At 33.2% G+C, this 14737-nt stretch overlaps 1 protein-coding gene across 1 annotated transcript in view; it reads right to left on the bottom strand.

Annotated features, from left to right (window-relative positions):
• LOC126881308 (nose resistant to fluoxetine protein 6-like) overlaps nt 1–14737 on the bottom strand; it is a 105872-nt gene that overhangs the window by 24895 nt on the left and 66240 nt on the right. The window contains exons 7-9 of the mRNA XM_050645515.1: nt 13553–13721; nt 2947–3146; nt 26–152 (exon numbers count right to left, since the gene is read on the bottom strand). Coding sequence (XP_050501472.1) covers nt 26–152; nt 2947–3146; nt 13553–13721 — 496 coding nt within the window. The remainder of the gene's footprint in view (nt 1–25; nt 153–2946; nt 3147–13552; nt 13722–14737) is intronic.

Raw genomic sequence — 14737 nt, 5'->3', positions numbered from 1 at the left:
ATATACATTATGTAGTTAATATTACCTGGGATAATGGTTTTTTAAATCCTGTCCTAGTGAGTAGATACCCCAAAAGTGTTCCCATGAACCAAGGTGCTGCTCTAGTTACCGTACTCAAATAAAAGTACAACATAACAAATGCTACGTCCACGCTAAAAAGAGTTTATTTATTAGTGGAGTTATACAAAAGGATCAAATTAAGAGTGAAGTAGGGTGAAGTAGAGGAAGAACCCTTATAATATTAATCAAATTCTATATATAGACAACGTGTACTGCGCAATCTAATGAACAGAGGTATTAACAGTTGGTGAGATGACAAAAATTAAATCAAAAAATCAAGAGAAGCAATTATAATAGTGTGCCTTACGGCACAAAACCATTTTAACTCGTCCGCTACCAAGTGACTCATAATATGAGCAAGATCGATTCTTCGCATAGACCAGTGTGTCACCCTTGAACCGGGGATCGCACTGCACATAATGACAATTTAAACAAGTAATTGAACTTCGTGAGTCCTAGGTTTTCACCCAAAGTAATCGAAAGTAGAACTGGAAGTCGATATTTGAACTCTTCGTGTAACTTTGCGTCGATTGATATACGATTTTACTAATTTGGAGTCATTTTTACTAAACTTTGGGTCAAATTTGTTTAAACAGAAATAACTTCAAAACCGTAACTGAAGATTCAAACTCAACTTTTCAATACTCATCGGTTGATGTGTTGCATGTACTGTTTCTACGACTATAATGGCACTTCTGGTTAGAACTTTTTAACCGGAAAGGATATAAAACCGAAAATTTTATATTTTTGTTCTCATCTTTCTATTCGATATATCGCTTCGATATATCGCTGATATATCGCTTATTCTATTTCGGTGACTTTAAAACAGTACTTACGGTTGCAACTCTAAAACCGGAAGCCCGATGTCAAATTTCTCATCTTTAATACCATCCACGTGTTATAAGCTTTCATTCGACAAATCATTTTTCATTCGATCTGTATTAATAACGGATGAGTTGTATTCGCGGGCGTACAGACAGTCATGGAACCGGAAGTATATTTATATTTGTTCTCCTCTTGCGAAAGCTCGTCGAATAATATATCACTTGTACTATTCCGCTGACTTGAAAGCAGTACTTATGGTCGCATTTCTAAAACCGGAAATCCTAGGTCAAAATTCTCACCTTAGTAACAGCCTTGTATACTGACGGATATAATGACGGAAGAGTTATATTCGAGGTCGGACGGAGAGACAGCCTTTGTCAAATATCTCACCTTTGGTAAAATCCTCGGATTATAAGCTTTCATTTGAAACCTCATTTATCATTCTACCTGGTCTAATGGCGGAGGAGTTATATTCGTGGTCGGACGGACAGACAGCATATGTCAAATTTCTCACCTTTAGTACCATCCTTGGATTATAAACTTTTATTTGACGCCTCATTTGTCATTCTACCTGGTATAATGACGGAGGAGTTGTGTTCACAGACAGACAGAGAGACAGACAAACAGACAGACGTAGATAATTCAAAGTTTTCACATTTTTTCAAAATTGTGTGAAAACAATAACAGTCTATGAGGACGAAACTTAAATACCCCCTTGAGAGAGAACGTGTTACATGTTAATTAAAATCGTACCTATTTAAGATTTCTTGCTCCTGCTTTCTTGGAAAAGAGAAATAAAGCAGCAAGGTTTGTTGCACAGGCGTTACACCTTTGAGATGTATTCGCTCCGAGCGTTAACAAAGTGTCAAAGCAAAATCGACCGACCTGCTCATGGTGGCGGTTTTTTGAAATTTTATCAGGACGCTTTGTGTATGTTTAAATTAGACATTTAAAAAAAAATAAAGTGTCACGCTAGTGATATTATGTATTAATTTAAACAGAAAATAAAAACGCACTTAATCTGATATAAATTCTTCACTTTCCAATATTGATTATCAGTTTGATTTTCTATACATAACCTCACTATCGCAGTTTATGTCAATAAATCTTTATTAATGAAAAAGAAAATATTTTTGTTGCACTATAAATTACAGTATAAATAAATAACTAATGAATTCTAACAATTGTATTCGGTTATTATCACTACAAAATAAAATATTCAAGTTTAACAAAATAATCCCATAAGACTCAATGTTAAAACGTCCTTACAAAATCTGACAGCGTGTCACGTGACTGTAGGTAGAGGGGAGACGCACGGAGCCAATAGAAATCTTGATGAACCTGACGTTGTAAATTTCATTAAGGTAGTACGCCTGTAGCGTAGGTAGTAGGTAGATATATAAAGGTCGATTCGTATTTTACGTAACATCAACGTCCCGTCACGGACCGGCAACGTCCCGTCAAAATATTCTCTAGTGTATTTTAAGCCAGGACGTTCCGTGGACGGGACGTTAACGCTCCGTAAAATGCGAATCGATCCTAGGCATGTAAAAAGGCGAGAGGAAAGTGCAATAGTCAAAAACTTTTTGACGGAAGACTATGGAACAACAAGACAGAGGAAGATCGAAACATAGGTATCAAGACAACCTAGAGAACGACTTAAAATATATTTTAATTAGAGCATGGAGAGGAGTTGCCAGAGATAATGGTAAATGGAGGATTATTCTGAAGAGGGCTTTAACTCATAACGAGTTGTGATCCAATAATAATGACTCCTGCTTTGTTCCAGTTAATTTTTAAACAGTAGTAGTTGTTAAACCATAATCATTGGCATGGATATTATTACATTTATTAGATGAATAAATGAAGCGCTCAGAGTAACAGTGGCCTATCCCCAAAAACGAAGTTTTAAGATAAATTCAATCTTTGCGTTCGTATTTACATTATGCTTATGGGATGACGCTTTGTTAATCGGAAGATTTAATGTTGTTAGGCTTAAAATACTCAATTTGTGGATTAGGCCACTGTTGCTCTGAGCGCGTCAAATGTGTTTTTACTTACTTGGCATAGTACGCATCGCTCACTGTAGCTATGATATTGCCGTCATATCCTTTCACAAATGCCACGGTTATCGATGCCAGGATTGCAAAAATTATACATGTTACTCCTATCTTTGTATGTTTCTTAAGCATATAAAATATTAGAGGTGATATTATGTAAAGCTGTGTATCAACTGCAATATACCAGGTATGTGCTACACACTAAAACATAGAAGTAACAAATTAAATAAATTTTATGTCAACATTTATACCTTAAAAAACAAATCAGTACAATTTTGGCAAACTTTTCTTAGTTCTGTGTTTTCCTTAGCAAATCGGTTGAGCCCAAGTTTGTCCAATTTGTATGTTTTTAAGCCAGCATCATTCTTTATGTCCTGATTCGCGTCTGCCTCCTGGTTATGGTACGTCTTGGCCGGCCTTTATAGTCTAGGATCCCAGGCTCATTTTCACCATTTATATCACAAGCTAATCTTTTGAGAGTAGCTTCATTTTAACTGGACGTCCAATGTTTGTTCGTATAAAAGACAAAACATATACACTAGATTTACAATCAAGATTCAGTAGAAACAAAAAAAAAACAAGACACGTTAAATGCTACTAGGAGCACTCCCGAATCATAATTTACAATGTTATACATTGTAAATCCCAAATCATGATTTCCACAGTTTATATAATATTCTAGATTATGATTCGGGAGTGCTCCTAGTAGCATTTAACGTATCTTGGTTTGTTTATTTCTACTGCATCTTGATTGTAAATTTTTTGGTATAATTACCAAAATAGCAAACGAGGAAGGTGCTCAGGCATCAGGTTGTTAGAACAGACTGTCCTAAGTTGGCTATCAGCTTTTCTTAATAGAATTATGGAAAAGAGGCAAGTTCCAAACACATAAAGAAAACGGAGACTCTTGAGGAAAAAGGTTTAAAACTAAGTAGACCAAAAACCGAGTACTTGGAATGTTCTTTTAAAAATGGAGTTGCTACAAATAAAATGATATCTTTGGATGGTGAAATTATTGTGAAAAATAAAAGTTTTAAGTATCTAAGATTGGTATTACGGAGTAGTGGGGAAATAGATGGAGATGTATGCAGTAGAATTAATTAGGATTTGATGGATGACGTAGAAGAAAACGAGTGGTGTGTTGTGTGACAGAAAAATTTCAATGAAGCTGAAAGACAAATTCTATAAAACAGTCATAAGGCCGGATATGATGTACGGAACTGAATGTTCGGCACTAAAAAAGAAATAGGAACAAAGAATGCACGAGGCGGAAATAAATATCTTAGATGGACAAATGGAATGACAAGGATGGATAAGATTAAGAATGAGTATATTAGGGGAAATCTAGGGGTGGCACTAAATGATGCCAAAATAAGAGAGCATAGGTTAAGATAGTTTGGGAATGTTCAACGTCTAGATGTCAATCACCCAATACGAAGAATTTCTGAACTGCAGGTTCCTGGAAGAAGTACCAGTGGTAGACAAAAGAAAACCTGGGGGAACTCTTAGACAAGATATGTCAGTAAGGTGGATTAATATTGATATGACACAAAATAGAAACTTATGGAGAAATGCAGTTATGGAAGCCGACTCAGCATAGGGATAAAGGCAAGGAGAATGATGATGATAAAGAAAACATATATTAGCAGGTGTTTAAAAAACGAAGAAGACATTTAACAAACTACAGGGTTATTAAACTGCCTATTCACATCATCAAAATAAAAAAGAGAGTAATCGATAGACAAATACATGTAGACAGCTAATAAAAAATTATAAATAGGCAAATAAACTCTCATATATAGTAGTCATTGAAAAATATTAAAAATCATATGTTAACATAATTAACGCAAATTCAATGCAACGAATTGCTAAGTTGAGTATTTCTGGAAATAAGAGAGAAAGACCAAAGACTACGTGGCTAAAGACACTAAGGCGGGATATGACTGTGAAGGATATTAATATAGGTATGATCCAAATACGTCATTATTTAAAAGTTATTTTTTTAATAATTTTTGTTTGAAAATCAAATGTTTCCGAAAGTAACAGAAAGTAATCGGAATTTACATTAACTGAATATTATATCTGGTATTTTAATATGATAATATCTTATTATCTGAGTAAACTTTAATATATTGTTATGATTTGCTCTCTATTACTTTTATATTAATTATTATTTATTTGATCAATTATTTAATTAACGCAAATCATACATAAAAATTAAGAAAGAATCTCAGGGTGCCTTTTTATAATATAAAAAAAGTCTAAATTATCTTATGTTACCCTTATCTTCTCTCGTAGTTTCAGTATCTCTTAGTTGATCCTTATCGGGATAAAATAAGAAAAGGAAATAAATAGAAAAATCATAAATAAACACATACAAATATTTTATTATCAAAAGCAATGCTCTATAAATTTATCAATTAAATCCTGTGGTCATAACTGTCCAAAAGAAACTTATACCATATAAATTAATCTAATTCAAACAAATATTTATCGCGTTGCGCTTGATACCCTTAATAAAAAACAAGCTAAACAAACAAATTTGGTATTCGCAAATTACTTATACTTCCTATTAAATTTTGAAATGTTGGAATCTTAAATGCATATGCTTTTACGTAAAAAAATTAACTTCTGATTATAAAGAAAATCTATCACATAGGTTATTGACTGACCTTTTTGATTCACACACAATTATGTCTCCTCTTGACCCAAACAGCTCCTCCTTGTTGATTATGTTAGGCTACCAATCAAAGCCCTCTCAGTTCTCAGCAAAAATCCAGCAGCAAAAATACAAGCCAGGCTTCCTTTGACCAGGACTCGTTCAATAAACTCCAAATCTCTCTCCTCTCTTTCTCTCAACAATAATCTCCTGAGACCCAAGTATCTTTTTTACTTGGTATCACAAATAATTTTTATAACGATAATTCTTGTAACTTACTCTCTTGGACTTTACAGAATCAAAAAAGTATTTCTTCTCGATTTGATATGTCTCTCGTTCCACTTTTCAGCTACTCTCACTTATCCACAACCACTAGTACTTGCTTCTGAACTACTCACGAAAACTTTTGACTGCTCCTCTCGGCTGCCGGTAACACAATGATCTTTTCTTTCCCAAATTGTCTCAACATTCAAACAAAACTTTCCCCATTCCAAATTTCCAAGCCAATCAGAAACATTTCTCTCTCCCCATCCTTTTTTTCATTCGAAAACCCACTCATACTTCAAAATTATTCCTACCATCATACTAATTACTTTCGGGAAATTCTACAAAATTTACTCGGGGTTAAACAAAAAGTTTAAAATTCCAAACTTTCTTTACCTTAATTTTCTAAGAACTAATTACCTATGGCTTCTATCTTTCCCGTAATAAACAATCGGTTTAAAATACTAATCCTAAATAACTTTCACTTCACTTTTATTTACAAAAATGTTTTTAATATTCTTCATGGAAAAATTCATTAAGGAGAAACCGTTTTGCGTTGAAAGCTAACTTCTAGTAAATATTTACAAATCAATATACAGGGTATATCAAATTTATTTGCCCGCGTTATATTAAAAAATAAATTTTTTATTCTATCTTTGATTGATAGATTGATCCACAATAACATCCCCGCCTTGTTTTGAGATAAAATCGTTTTTAATAAGTGCAACGAAAAAATGATCTTCTCTCGACAACAACAGTTTTCTCTTATGTCAAAATATTTATTCCCGCCTGAAAAACAATTGCTTCCTTTGTCCCAGTGTCTGTACTTATATGGGATTGGGTACGTTTTCGATCGAAAATTTCCTACATCTTTAACCTCAAATGAATGTTCATACTTTTTGGCTACTCTCTTTTCTTCATTTATTAGATTTTCATACTCCCTCAATATTACACGCCGTTCCTTCTCCTTTTCTTCTCCACATGTCAATTTTCTTTCGTTTTCTTCCAATTCTTTATACATGTTTATTGTGTATTCTGCCTCCTCCATTTTGCACACTTCTTCTTCAAATAACACAGTTTCAATGGTATCTCTTTCGCCTTCTTTTTCTATTCTGATCTCTTCTTCTTCTGGGCTCATCTCTTCTTTTGAGGAATCCCAAGCTTCATTTTCTTGTATCAATCTTTTTTCTTCTTTTTCTTCTTCTGGGCTCATCTCTTTTTTCGAGGAATCCCAGGCTTCATTTTCTTTACTTATCTTCTGCAGCTTTCTCCTCTTTCTTTTCTGTCCTTGCTTCATTGCCAAATTCATTTCCACCGTTTGTTTTTTGTCTAAATTATCCTTTTTCCGTTTCTCATGTTCCTTGTCCATTTCCAGAATATCATGTTCTTCTTCTTTTGCTTGTTTTGTTTGCTGTTGATTGTCATCCATTTTTTGTTGTGTTTCCTTCATGGCTAGTTTTGTTTCTTCCTGATTTTCTTGCATTTTATCCATTTTCTTTGATGTTTCTTCCATGGCTTGTTTCGTTTCACGTTGATTTTCGTCCATTTTTTGATCCACGTTGATTTCACGTTTGAATGGCAAACAGTGAACTACAAAAAAAGGCAAATAAGCCCTGAAGATAACAGGAACGCTAAAAGACAAACCAAAATAAAAGATTATTGGTTGTCTAAACCTAGCACCAGCACCAGCAATATATATAACAATCTCCAAGAAGAAGATGAGGATAAAATAGACCAATCTAAAACAGAAACGGAAAAAACAGAACCCAAACCACCACCGATATTTGTATCCGATGTCGAAGATATGAATCACTTAAATAAACTTCTTATTGAAATTGCTAAAGATCAGTACACCTTAAAAGCCTTGGGTGAAAGTCAAGTAAGAATCCAGCCAACTTCGAGTGAAGCATATACTACTATAGTGAAAGCATTGGACACTAAAAAAACAGAGTATCATACATACCAGTCTAAACAAAGCAAGCCCTTTAGAATAGTAGTAAAAAATATTCATTATTCAACAAATCCTGCCGATATTAAACGGGACATAGAAGCTCTTGGACATGAAGTTCTAAATCTATGGAATGTTAAACAAAACATAACAAAAAAACCATTGCCCATGTTCTTTGTCAATCTAAAAATTAAAGAAAATAATAAAGACATCTATAATGTCAAGAAACTAGGACACTCGATAGTTACAATTGAAGCCCCTTATGCTAGAAGAGTTATTCCACAGTGCACCAAATGTCAGAGATTCGGTCATACAAAAAAATTTTGCCATAGAGAATCCAGATGTGTAAAATGCACAGGGTCACATCACACTTCAGAATGTACCAGGAAAATAAAAGATGAAAATGTGACATGTGTAAATTGTGGAGAACAGCATCCCGCAAATTACAGAGGGTGTATTATACATAAGCAACTTCAAGAGAAAATGCATCCAAAACTTAGAGAACGAAATGGACAAACATCTAAAGGAAACAGGGCTACAACACAAGGAATGACATATGCACAGGTAACCAATCAAAATAATCAACAAGAAGGTAACATTATGTACCAACAAAATAGTATAAGTCAACCTAATGATATCTCTGACCTAAAAGCAATGATGAGAGATCTCATTACGCAAATGGAAACAATAATGAATCTTATGACCGCTCTTGTCTCAAATAGGTCATAATGGTTCAAACACTAAAAATAGCATTATGGAATGCAAACGGCTTAAACCCGCATACTCATGAACTCAAAAGTTTCATAACCAACAATGAAATAGATGTCATGCTAGTTACTGAAACTCATTTCACAAATAAAAGTCACCTAGCCCTAGTTTACTACAAAATTTACTTTACCAACCATCCAGATGGGACTGCACATGGAGGCACAGCAATACTAATAAGAAACTCAATCAAACATCACGAACTGGAAAGATTTACAGAAAATCACCTACAAGCCACTACCATTGCAATAGAAGGAGTTACTGGAATCACCAAAATATCTGCTGTATACTGCCCTCCCAAGCACAACAATAAAAGAGACAACTATGAGATTTTCTTCAAAACGCTTGGAAACAAATTTATAGCGGGTGGAGATTATAATGCTAAAAACACAGTATGGGGTGCGAGAGTTACAACTACTAAGGGTCGTGAACTACTAACTGCAATGCAGTGCAATAATCTAAACTACCTGTCAACAGAAGAACCCACATATTGGCCTTCGGACCCTTATAAAATACCAGACCTTCTTGATTTCTATATCACAAAAGGAATTGACAGTAAACTAGTCACAGCAAGATCCAGCTTAGACATGTCTTCGGATCACACTTCAGTCCTTATGAACATGTACTCCGATATAACTCAGAATCCAAATCCACCCGCTCTGTGCAATAAAAAGACCAATTGGGATACTTTTCAAGAAGTATTAGATGAAGCAATAAATTTAAAAATACCATTAAAAACACCTGCAGATATTGAATGGGCGATAACTAACCTCATAAAAAATATACAGAAAGCTTCATTGGCAGCAACTCCAAACTACAAACAGTCAACAAGAAAAGAATCCTGCCCTCCAACTATAAAAGAAAAAATTTCAGAGAAAAGAAGGCTAAGAAGAAATTGGCAACAAAACAGAACAGTGAGCAATAAAAATAAATTTAATAAAGCAGCAAGGGAACTAAAAAAAAATATTACTTGAAGTAAAAAATGATTCTATACAAAGATACTTAGAAGAGCTTACACCAACAGAAGCCACCGACTACTCACTATGGAAAGCCACAAGGAAACTAAAAAGTCCTCAGACACCAATACCACCAGTAAGAAAAAGCAATGGCAAATGGGCAAGAAATAACATAGAGAAGGCAGATGCCTTTGGTGGCTATCTCTCACAAGTCTTTCAACCAAACAGCTTGGAATCAACACCTGAAGAATTGGAGGAAATAAATAGAGTACTAAATGAACCTTACCAAATGGAGCTGCCCATACCGAAATTTAAGTACAATGAAGTTAAGGATGTAATAATGAAAGAAATTAATCCTAAAAAAGCTCCTGGTTATGATCTGATAACGGGTAGGATACTACAAAAATTAACAAAGAAAGGAGTAACGGCAATATTACAAATTTTTAATGCAATAATAAGATTAAATTATTTTCCGCAACAACTGAAAATGGCAGTTATAATTATGATCCCAAAACCAGGAAAAAAACTAGAGGAATTAACATCATACAGGCCAATAAGTTTACTGCCTGTGCTTTCCAAAGTGCTAGAAAAATTAATAATGAAAAGCATCAAGCCAATACTAGATAGCAAAAATCTCCTACCAGAACATCAGTTTGGGTTTAGACAAGAACATGGAACCATAGAGCAAGTCCATAGACTAGTAAAACATATCAGCAACGACTTTGAAAATAAACGATATTGCTCAGCAGCGTTTCTTGACATAAGCCAAGCGTTCGATAAAGTCTGGCACAAAGGCCTAATCTATAAACTAAAAAACCTATTGCCTCATCCGTATTATGAACTTCTAAATTCTTACTTATCTGACAGATTCTTTTCAGTTAAATACCATTCAGAATATTCAGAATTACACCAAATAAAATCAGGAGTACCGCAAGGTAGCGTGTTAGGACCAATGCTGTACCAGCTTTTTACTGCAGATCTACCAACTTCAAGAACTACAATAACAGCAACCTTCGCAGATGACACTGCAATACTCGCCTCACATCATGATCCAGTAACTGCCTCAAGAAACTTACAAGCCAGCCTTAATAATATCCAAGCATGGTTAAAAAAATGGAAAATTCGAGTTAATGAGACCAAATCAACCCATGTTACCTTTACACTAAGAACCGGTATATGTCCAGCAGTGTTATTAAATAATCAAATGATTACTCAGAGAAATGAAGTCAAATATTTAGGTTTACATCTTGACAGAAGATTAACATGGAGAACACATATATTTACAAAACGAAAACAATTGGGTCTCAAACTAAGACAACTTTACTGGCTTATTGGCAGAAAATAACAATTAAATCTCACAAATAAGCTCTTAATATATAAAGCCGTACTGAAGCCAATATGGACGTATGGAATTCAATTATGGGGTTCTGCTAGTAATTCAAACCTAGAAATCCTACAAAGATTCCAGAACAAAGTTCTTCGAATTATAGTCAGTGCTCCGTGGTATGTTTCGAACAACATAATAGAAAAAGACCTACAAGTTCAATCCGTAAAAACTGAAGTCACAAAGTACAGTGAAAAATACAAAAACAAAACTAGTGCTCACTCTAATCACTTAGTGCGCGAACTGTTTAATGACAACGATGAAGTGCGTCGACTAAAGCGTTTTAAGCCTACAGACTTATTAAATAGATTTAAATAAAATTAATTAACATTTACCATTACATTATTAACTTTGTTTGTTAATTATATGTTAAAGGAAGCCTCTCACTGGAGAGAATTCCTACATGTCATTTGTTCTTCTGATAATTGTCATAAAATTTACTTATTGTTACGAGTGATAACAGATTGTAAATTAAATGGAGCTTAAAAAAAAATTTTTTTTTGATCCATTTTTTGTTGTGATTCATCCATTTTATCCATCTTCTTTGATGTTTCTTCCTGATTTTTATCCATTTTATTTAATATTTCATCCATTTTTGTAGTGTTTCCCTTTGATTTTCTTCCATTTTCTTTGATGTTTCTTCCTGATTTTTATCCATTTTTTGTAACTGGAGTTGCATCAGTTGTAATAATTTATCTATTCCTGATAATTCCTGTTGTTCTGATGCCATGATTGCTGTTTCGAAAATGTATTCTGGCTCTATATGTTCTTCTTGTTCCAAATGTTCTTCTTGTTTTTTGTTTTCTTTGATTTTGCTTCTGGTGATCGACATGTAGTTAAAATTTATCCGCGCCTGATACGAAATTCGAGAATACCTCAATTATATTTTCTCTCCCCAAATATAATCAATTTATCACACAAGTTTTTAAATTTATCAAAAATTCAAATCAATCAAAAATAAAATAAATATGTAAAAATTGTACCTACATAAAAAAAATTGTCAAACAAAATATTTCAAAAATTTTAAATATATCAACTTTTTCTGACGGGCAAATAAATTTTCCTTCACCTGTTTTTCCTTTTCCTATCCTTTCAAATTCACAACCAGAGATACTTTCACGCCTTACGTTGGTTCGTCATGTTGTTATGATCTGCTCTCTATTACTTTTATATTAATTATTATTTATTTGATCAATTATTTAATTAAAGCAAATCATACATAAAAATTAAGAAAGAATCTCAGGGTGCCTTTTTATAATATAAAAAAAGTCTAAATTATCTTATGTTATACTTATCTTCTCTCGTGGTTTTAGTATCTCTTAGTTGATCCTTATCGGGATAAAATAGGAAAAGGAAATAAATAGAAAAATCATAAATAAACACATACAAATACCTTTATTATCAAAAGCAATGCTCTATAAATTTATCAATTAAATCCAGTGGGCATAACTGTCCAAAAGAAACTTTTACCATATAAATTAATCTAATTCAAACAAATATTTATCGCTTTGCTCTTGATACCCTTAATAAAAAACAAGCTAAACAAACAAATTTGGTATTCGCAAATTACTTATACTTCCTATTAAATTTTTGAAATGTTGGAATCTTAAATGCATATGCTTTTACGTAAAAAATTAACTTCTGATTATAAAGAAAATCTATCACATAGGTTATTGACTGACCTTTTTAATTCACACACAATTATGTCTCCTCTTGACCCAAAGAGCTCCTCCTTGTTGATTATGTTAGGCTACCAATCAAAGCCCTCTCCGTTCTCAGCAAAAATCCAGCAGGATACCAGCAACTATTTCTCCAAAAACACAAGCCAGGCTTCCTTTGACCAGGACTCGTTCAATAAACTCCAAATCTCTCTCCTCTCTTTCTCTCAACAATAATCTCCTGAGACCCAAGTATCTTTTTTACTTGGTGTCACAACTAATTTTTATAACGATAATTCTTGTAACTTACTCTCTTGGACTTTACAGAACCAAAAAGTATTTCTTCTCGATTTGATTTGTCTCTCGTTCCACTTTTCAGCTACTCTCACTTATCCACAACCACTAGTACTTGCTTCTGAACTACTCATGAATACTTTTGACTGCTCCTCTCGGCTGCCGGTAACACAATGATCTTTTCTTTCCCAAATTGTCTCAACATTCAAACAAAACTTTCCCCATTCCAAATTTCCAACCCATTCAGAACCATTTCTCTCTCCCCATTCTTTTTTTCATTCGAAAACCCACTCATACTTCAAAATTATTCCTACCATCATACTAATTACTTTCGGGAAATTCTACAAAATTTACTCGGGGTTAAACAAAAAGTTTAAAATTCCAAACTTTCTTTACCTTAATTTTCTAAGAACTAATTACCTGTGGCTTCTATCTTTCCCGTAATAAACAATCGGTTTAAAATACTAATCCTAAATAACTTTCACTTCACTTTTATTTAAAAAATGTTTTTAATATTCTTCATGGAAAAATTCATTAAGGAGAAACCATTTTGCGTTGAAAGCTAACTTCTAATAAATATTTACAAATCAATATACAGGGTGTATCAAATTTATGTGCCCGCGTTATGTTAAAAAATAAAATTTTTATTCTATCTTTGTAGAGATGTAGGTATACTAACCATATTATCCACATATACTTCGTTATGAATGTAGAGTATAGTAGACCACCAATATTTTTGACATCCTTCTTGATATAGTGTATCCACAACCGGCCATTTTGGACCAGAACCTGTATATTTTATTAAAGTTGCTACTACTATTATCACCCCAATTAGTGCAGGCGTCAATCTAGAATACAAAACAAAAACTTAAAAATCTTTAAAAAAGGAATTTCAATCTCTTCAATAATACACCTCACAAGCGAGAAAAAGAAGCATCTAATGGGTGTCCCAAAAAACACGCAAGATTTGAACTTGCCGCCATTTGTGTATTCAAGTGTTGGCGATAAAAAAGACAACGCGCTTTCATTGTTGAACAATATTTTAATAATAATGATTATTTCATTCATAGAAGATTCTGACCAATAGAAAGCTACAGAAATAAAAATTACAGCGATTATTTTTTAGGGCCGGTTTTTCAGTGCTGGGTTAACCTATTTATTATTTGTCACCGAAATATTCATGGTTAATCAGTTTTTCAGTACTAGGTTAGAGCTTAAACTCGTTTAAGTTAACCACGATTTTAACCGATCCTCGTTTAACTCCGAATTTTGCGGTTACGCTTGCGCATTGGTGCAGTGAATGAATCATGTTTATTTTTTTGAGTACCTGCCTGACAGAAGGGATTAGTTGGGTTATGTTATTTTCTTTCATCGCGGGAAGTATTCTAATACCTCCTTATTATTATAAGGAAATTATTATTATTGAAATTATAAATTATTATCGTTATTATATAGGAAAGAATTATAAGGAAATATATTTAAATATAACTGTAACAGGTACCTATGTTTAACTTACTGTAAAAGGATTTAATGCATGATTCCTAAGTAATATTTTAAAAAGATTATTTTATATTTGTCTACACAGCAAAATATTTAATTATTTACCAAAGAGTCTGACTTCTTATTTCCTGGTCAATCTGTTCAAATAGTGATAAGACCGTGGTCTTTGACAAACAAAATCGGAAGAAAAGTCTAAATCGTCCCAGTAATTCTAATTCTCTTCTGTTATGAAACCGAGGTAGACGTTATGAACTAAACAAAGATTCTGAACTTGATATTGAATTGCATTAATCATTTTTTAATTTGGTTATGAAATTGTCTTCTATTTATTTTTCTGTCAAATTGATCATTATTTCTCGAATTG

Source organism: Diabrotica virgifera, chromosome 3, assembly GCF_917563875.1.
Source record: "Diabrotica virgifera virgifera chromosome 3, PGI_DIABVI_V3a".
Classification (NCBI taxonomy): domain Eukaryota; kingdom Metazoa; phylum Arthropoda; class Insecta; order Coleoptera; family Chrysomelidae; genus Diabrotica; species Diabrotica virgifera.
The sequence above is the reverse complement of the archived record's forward strand: the minus strand, read 5'-3'. Positions and strand labels throughout refer to the sequence as shown.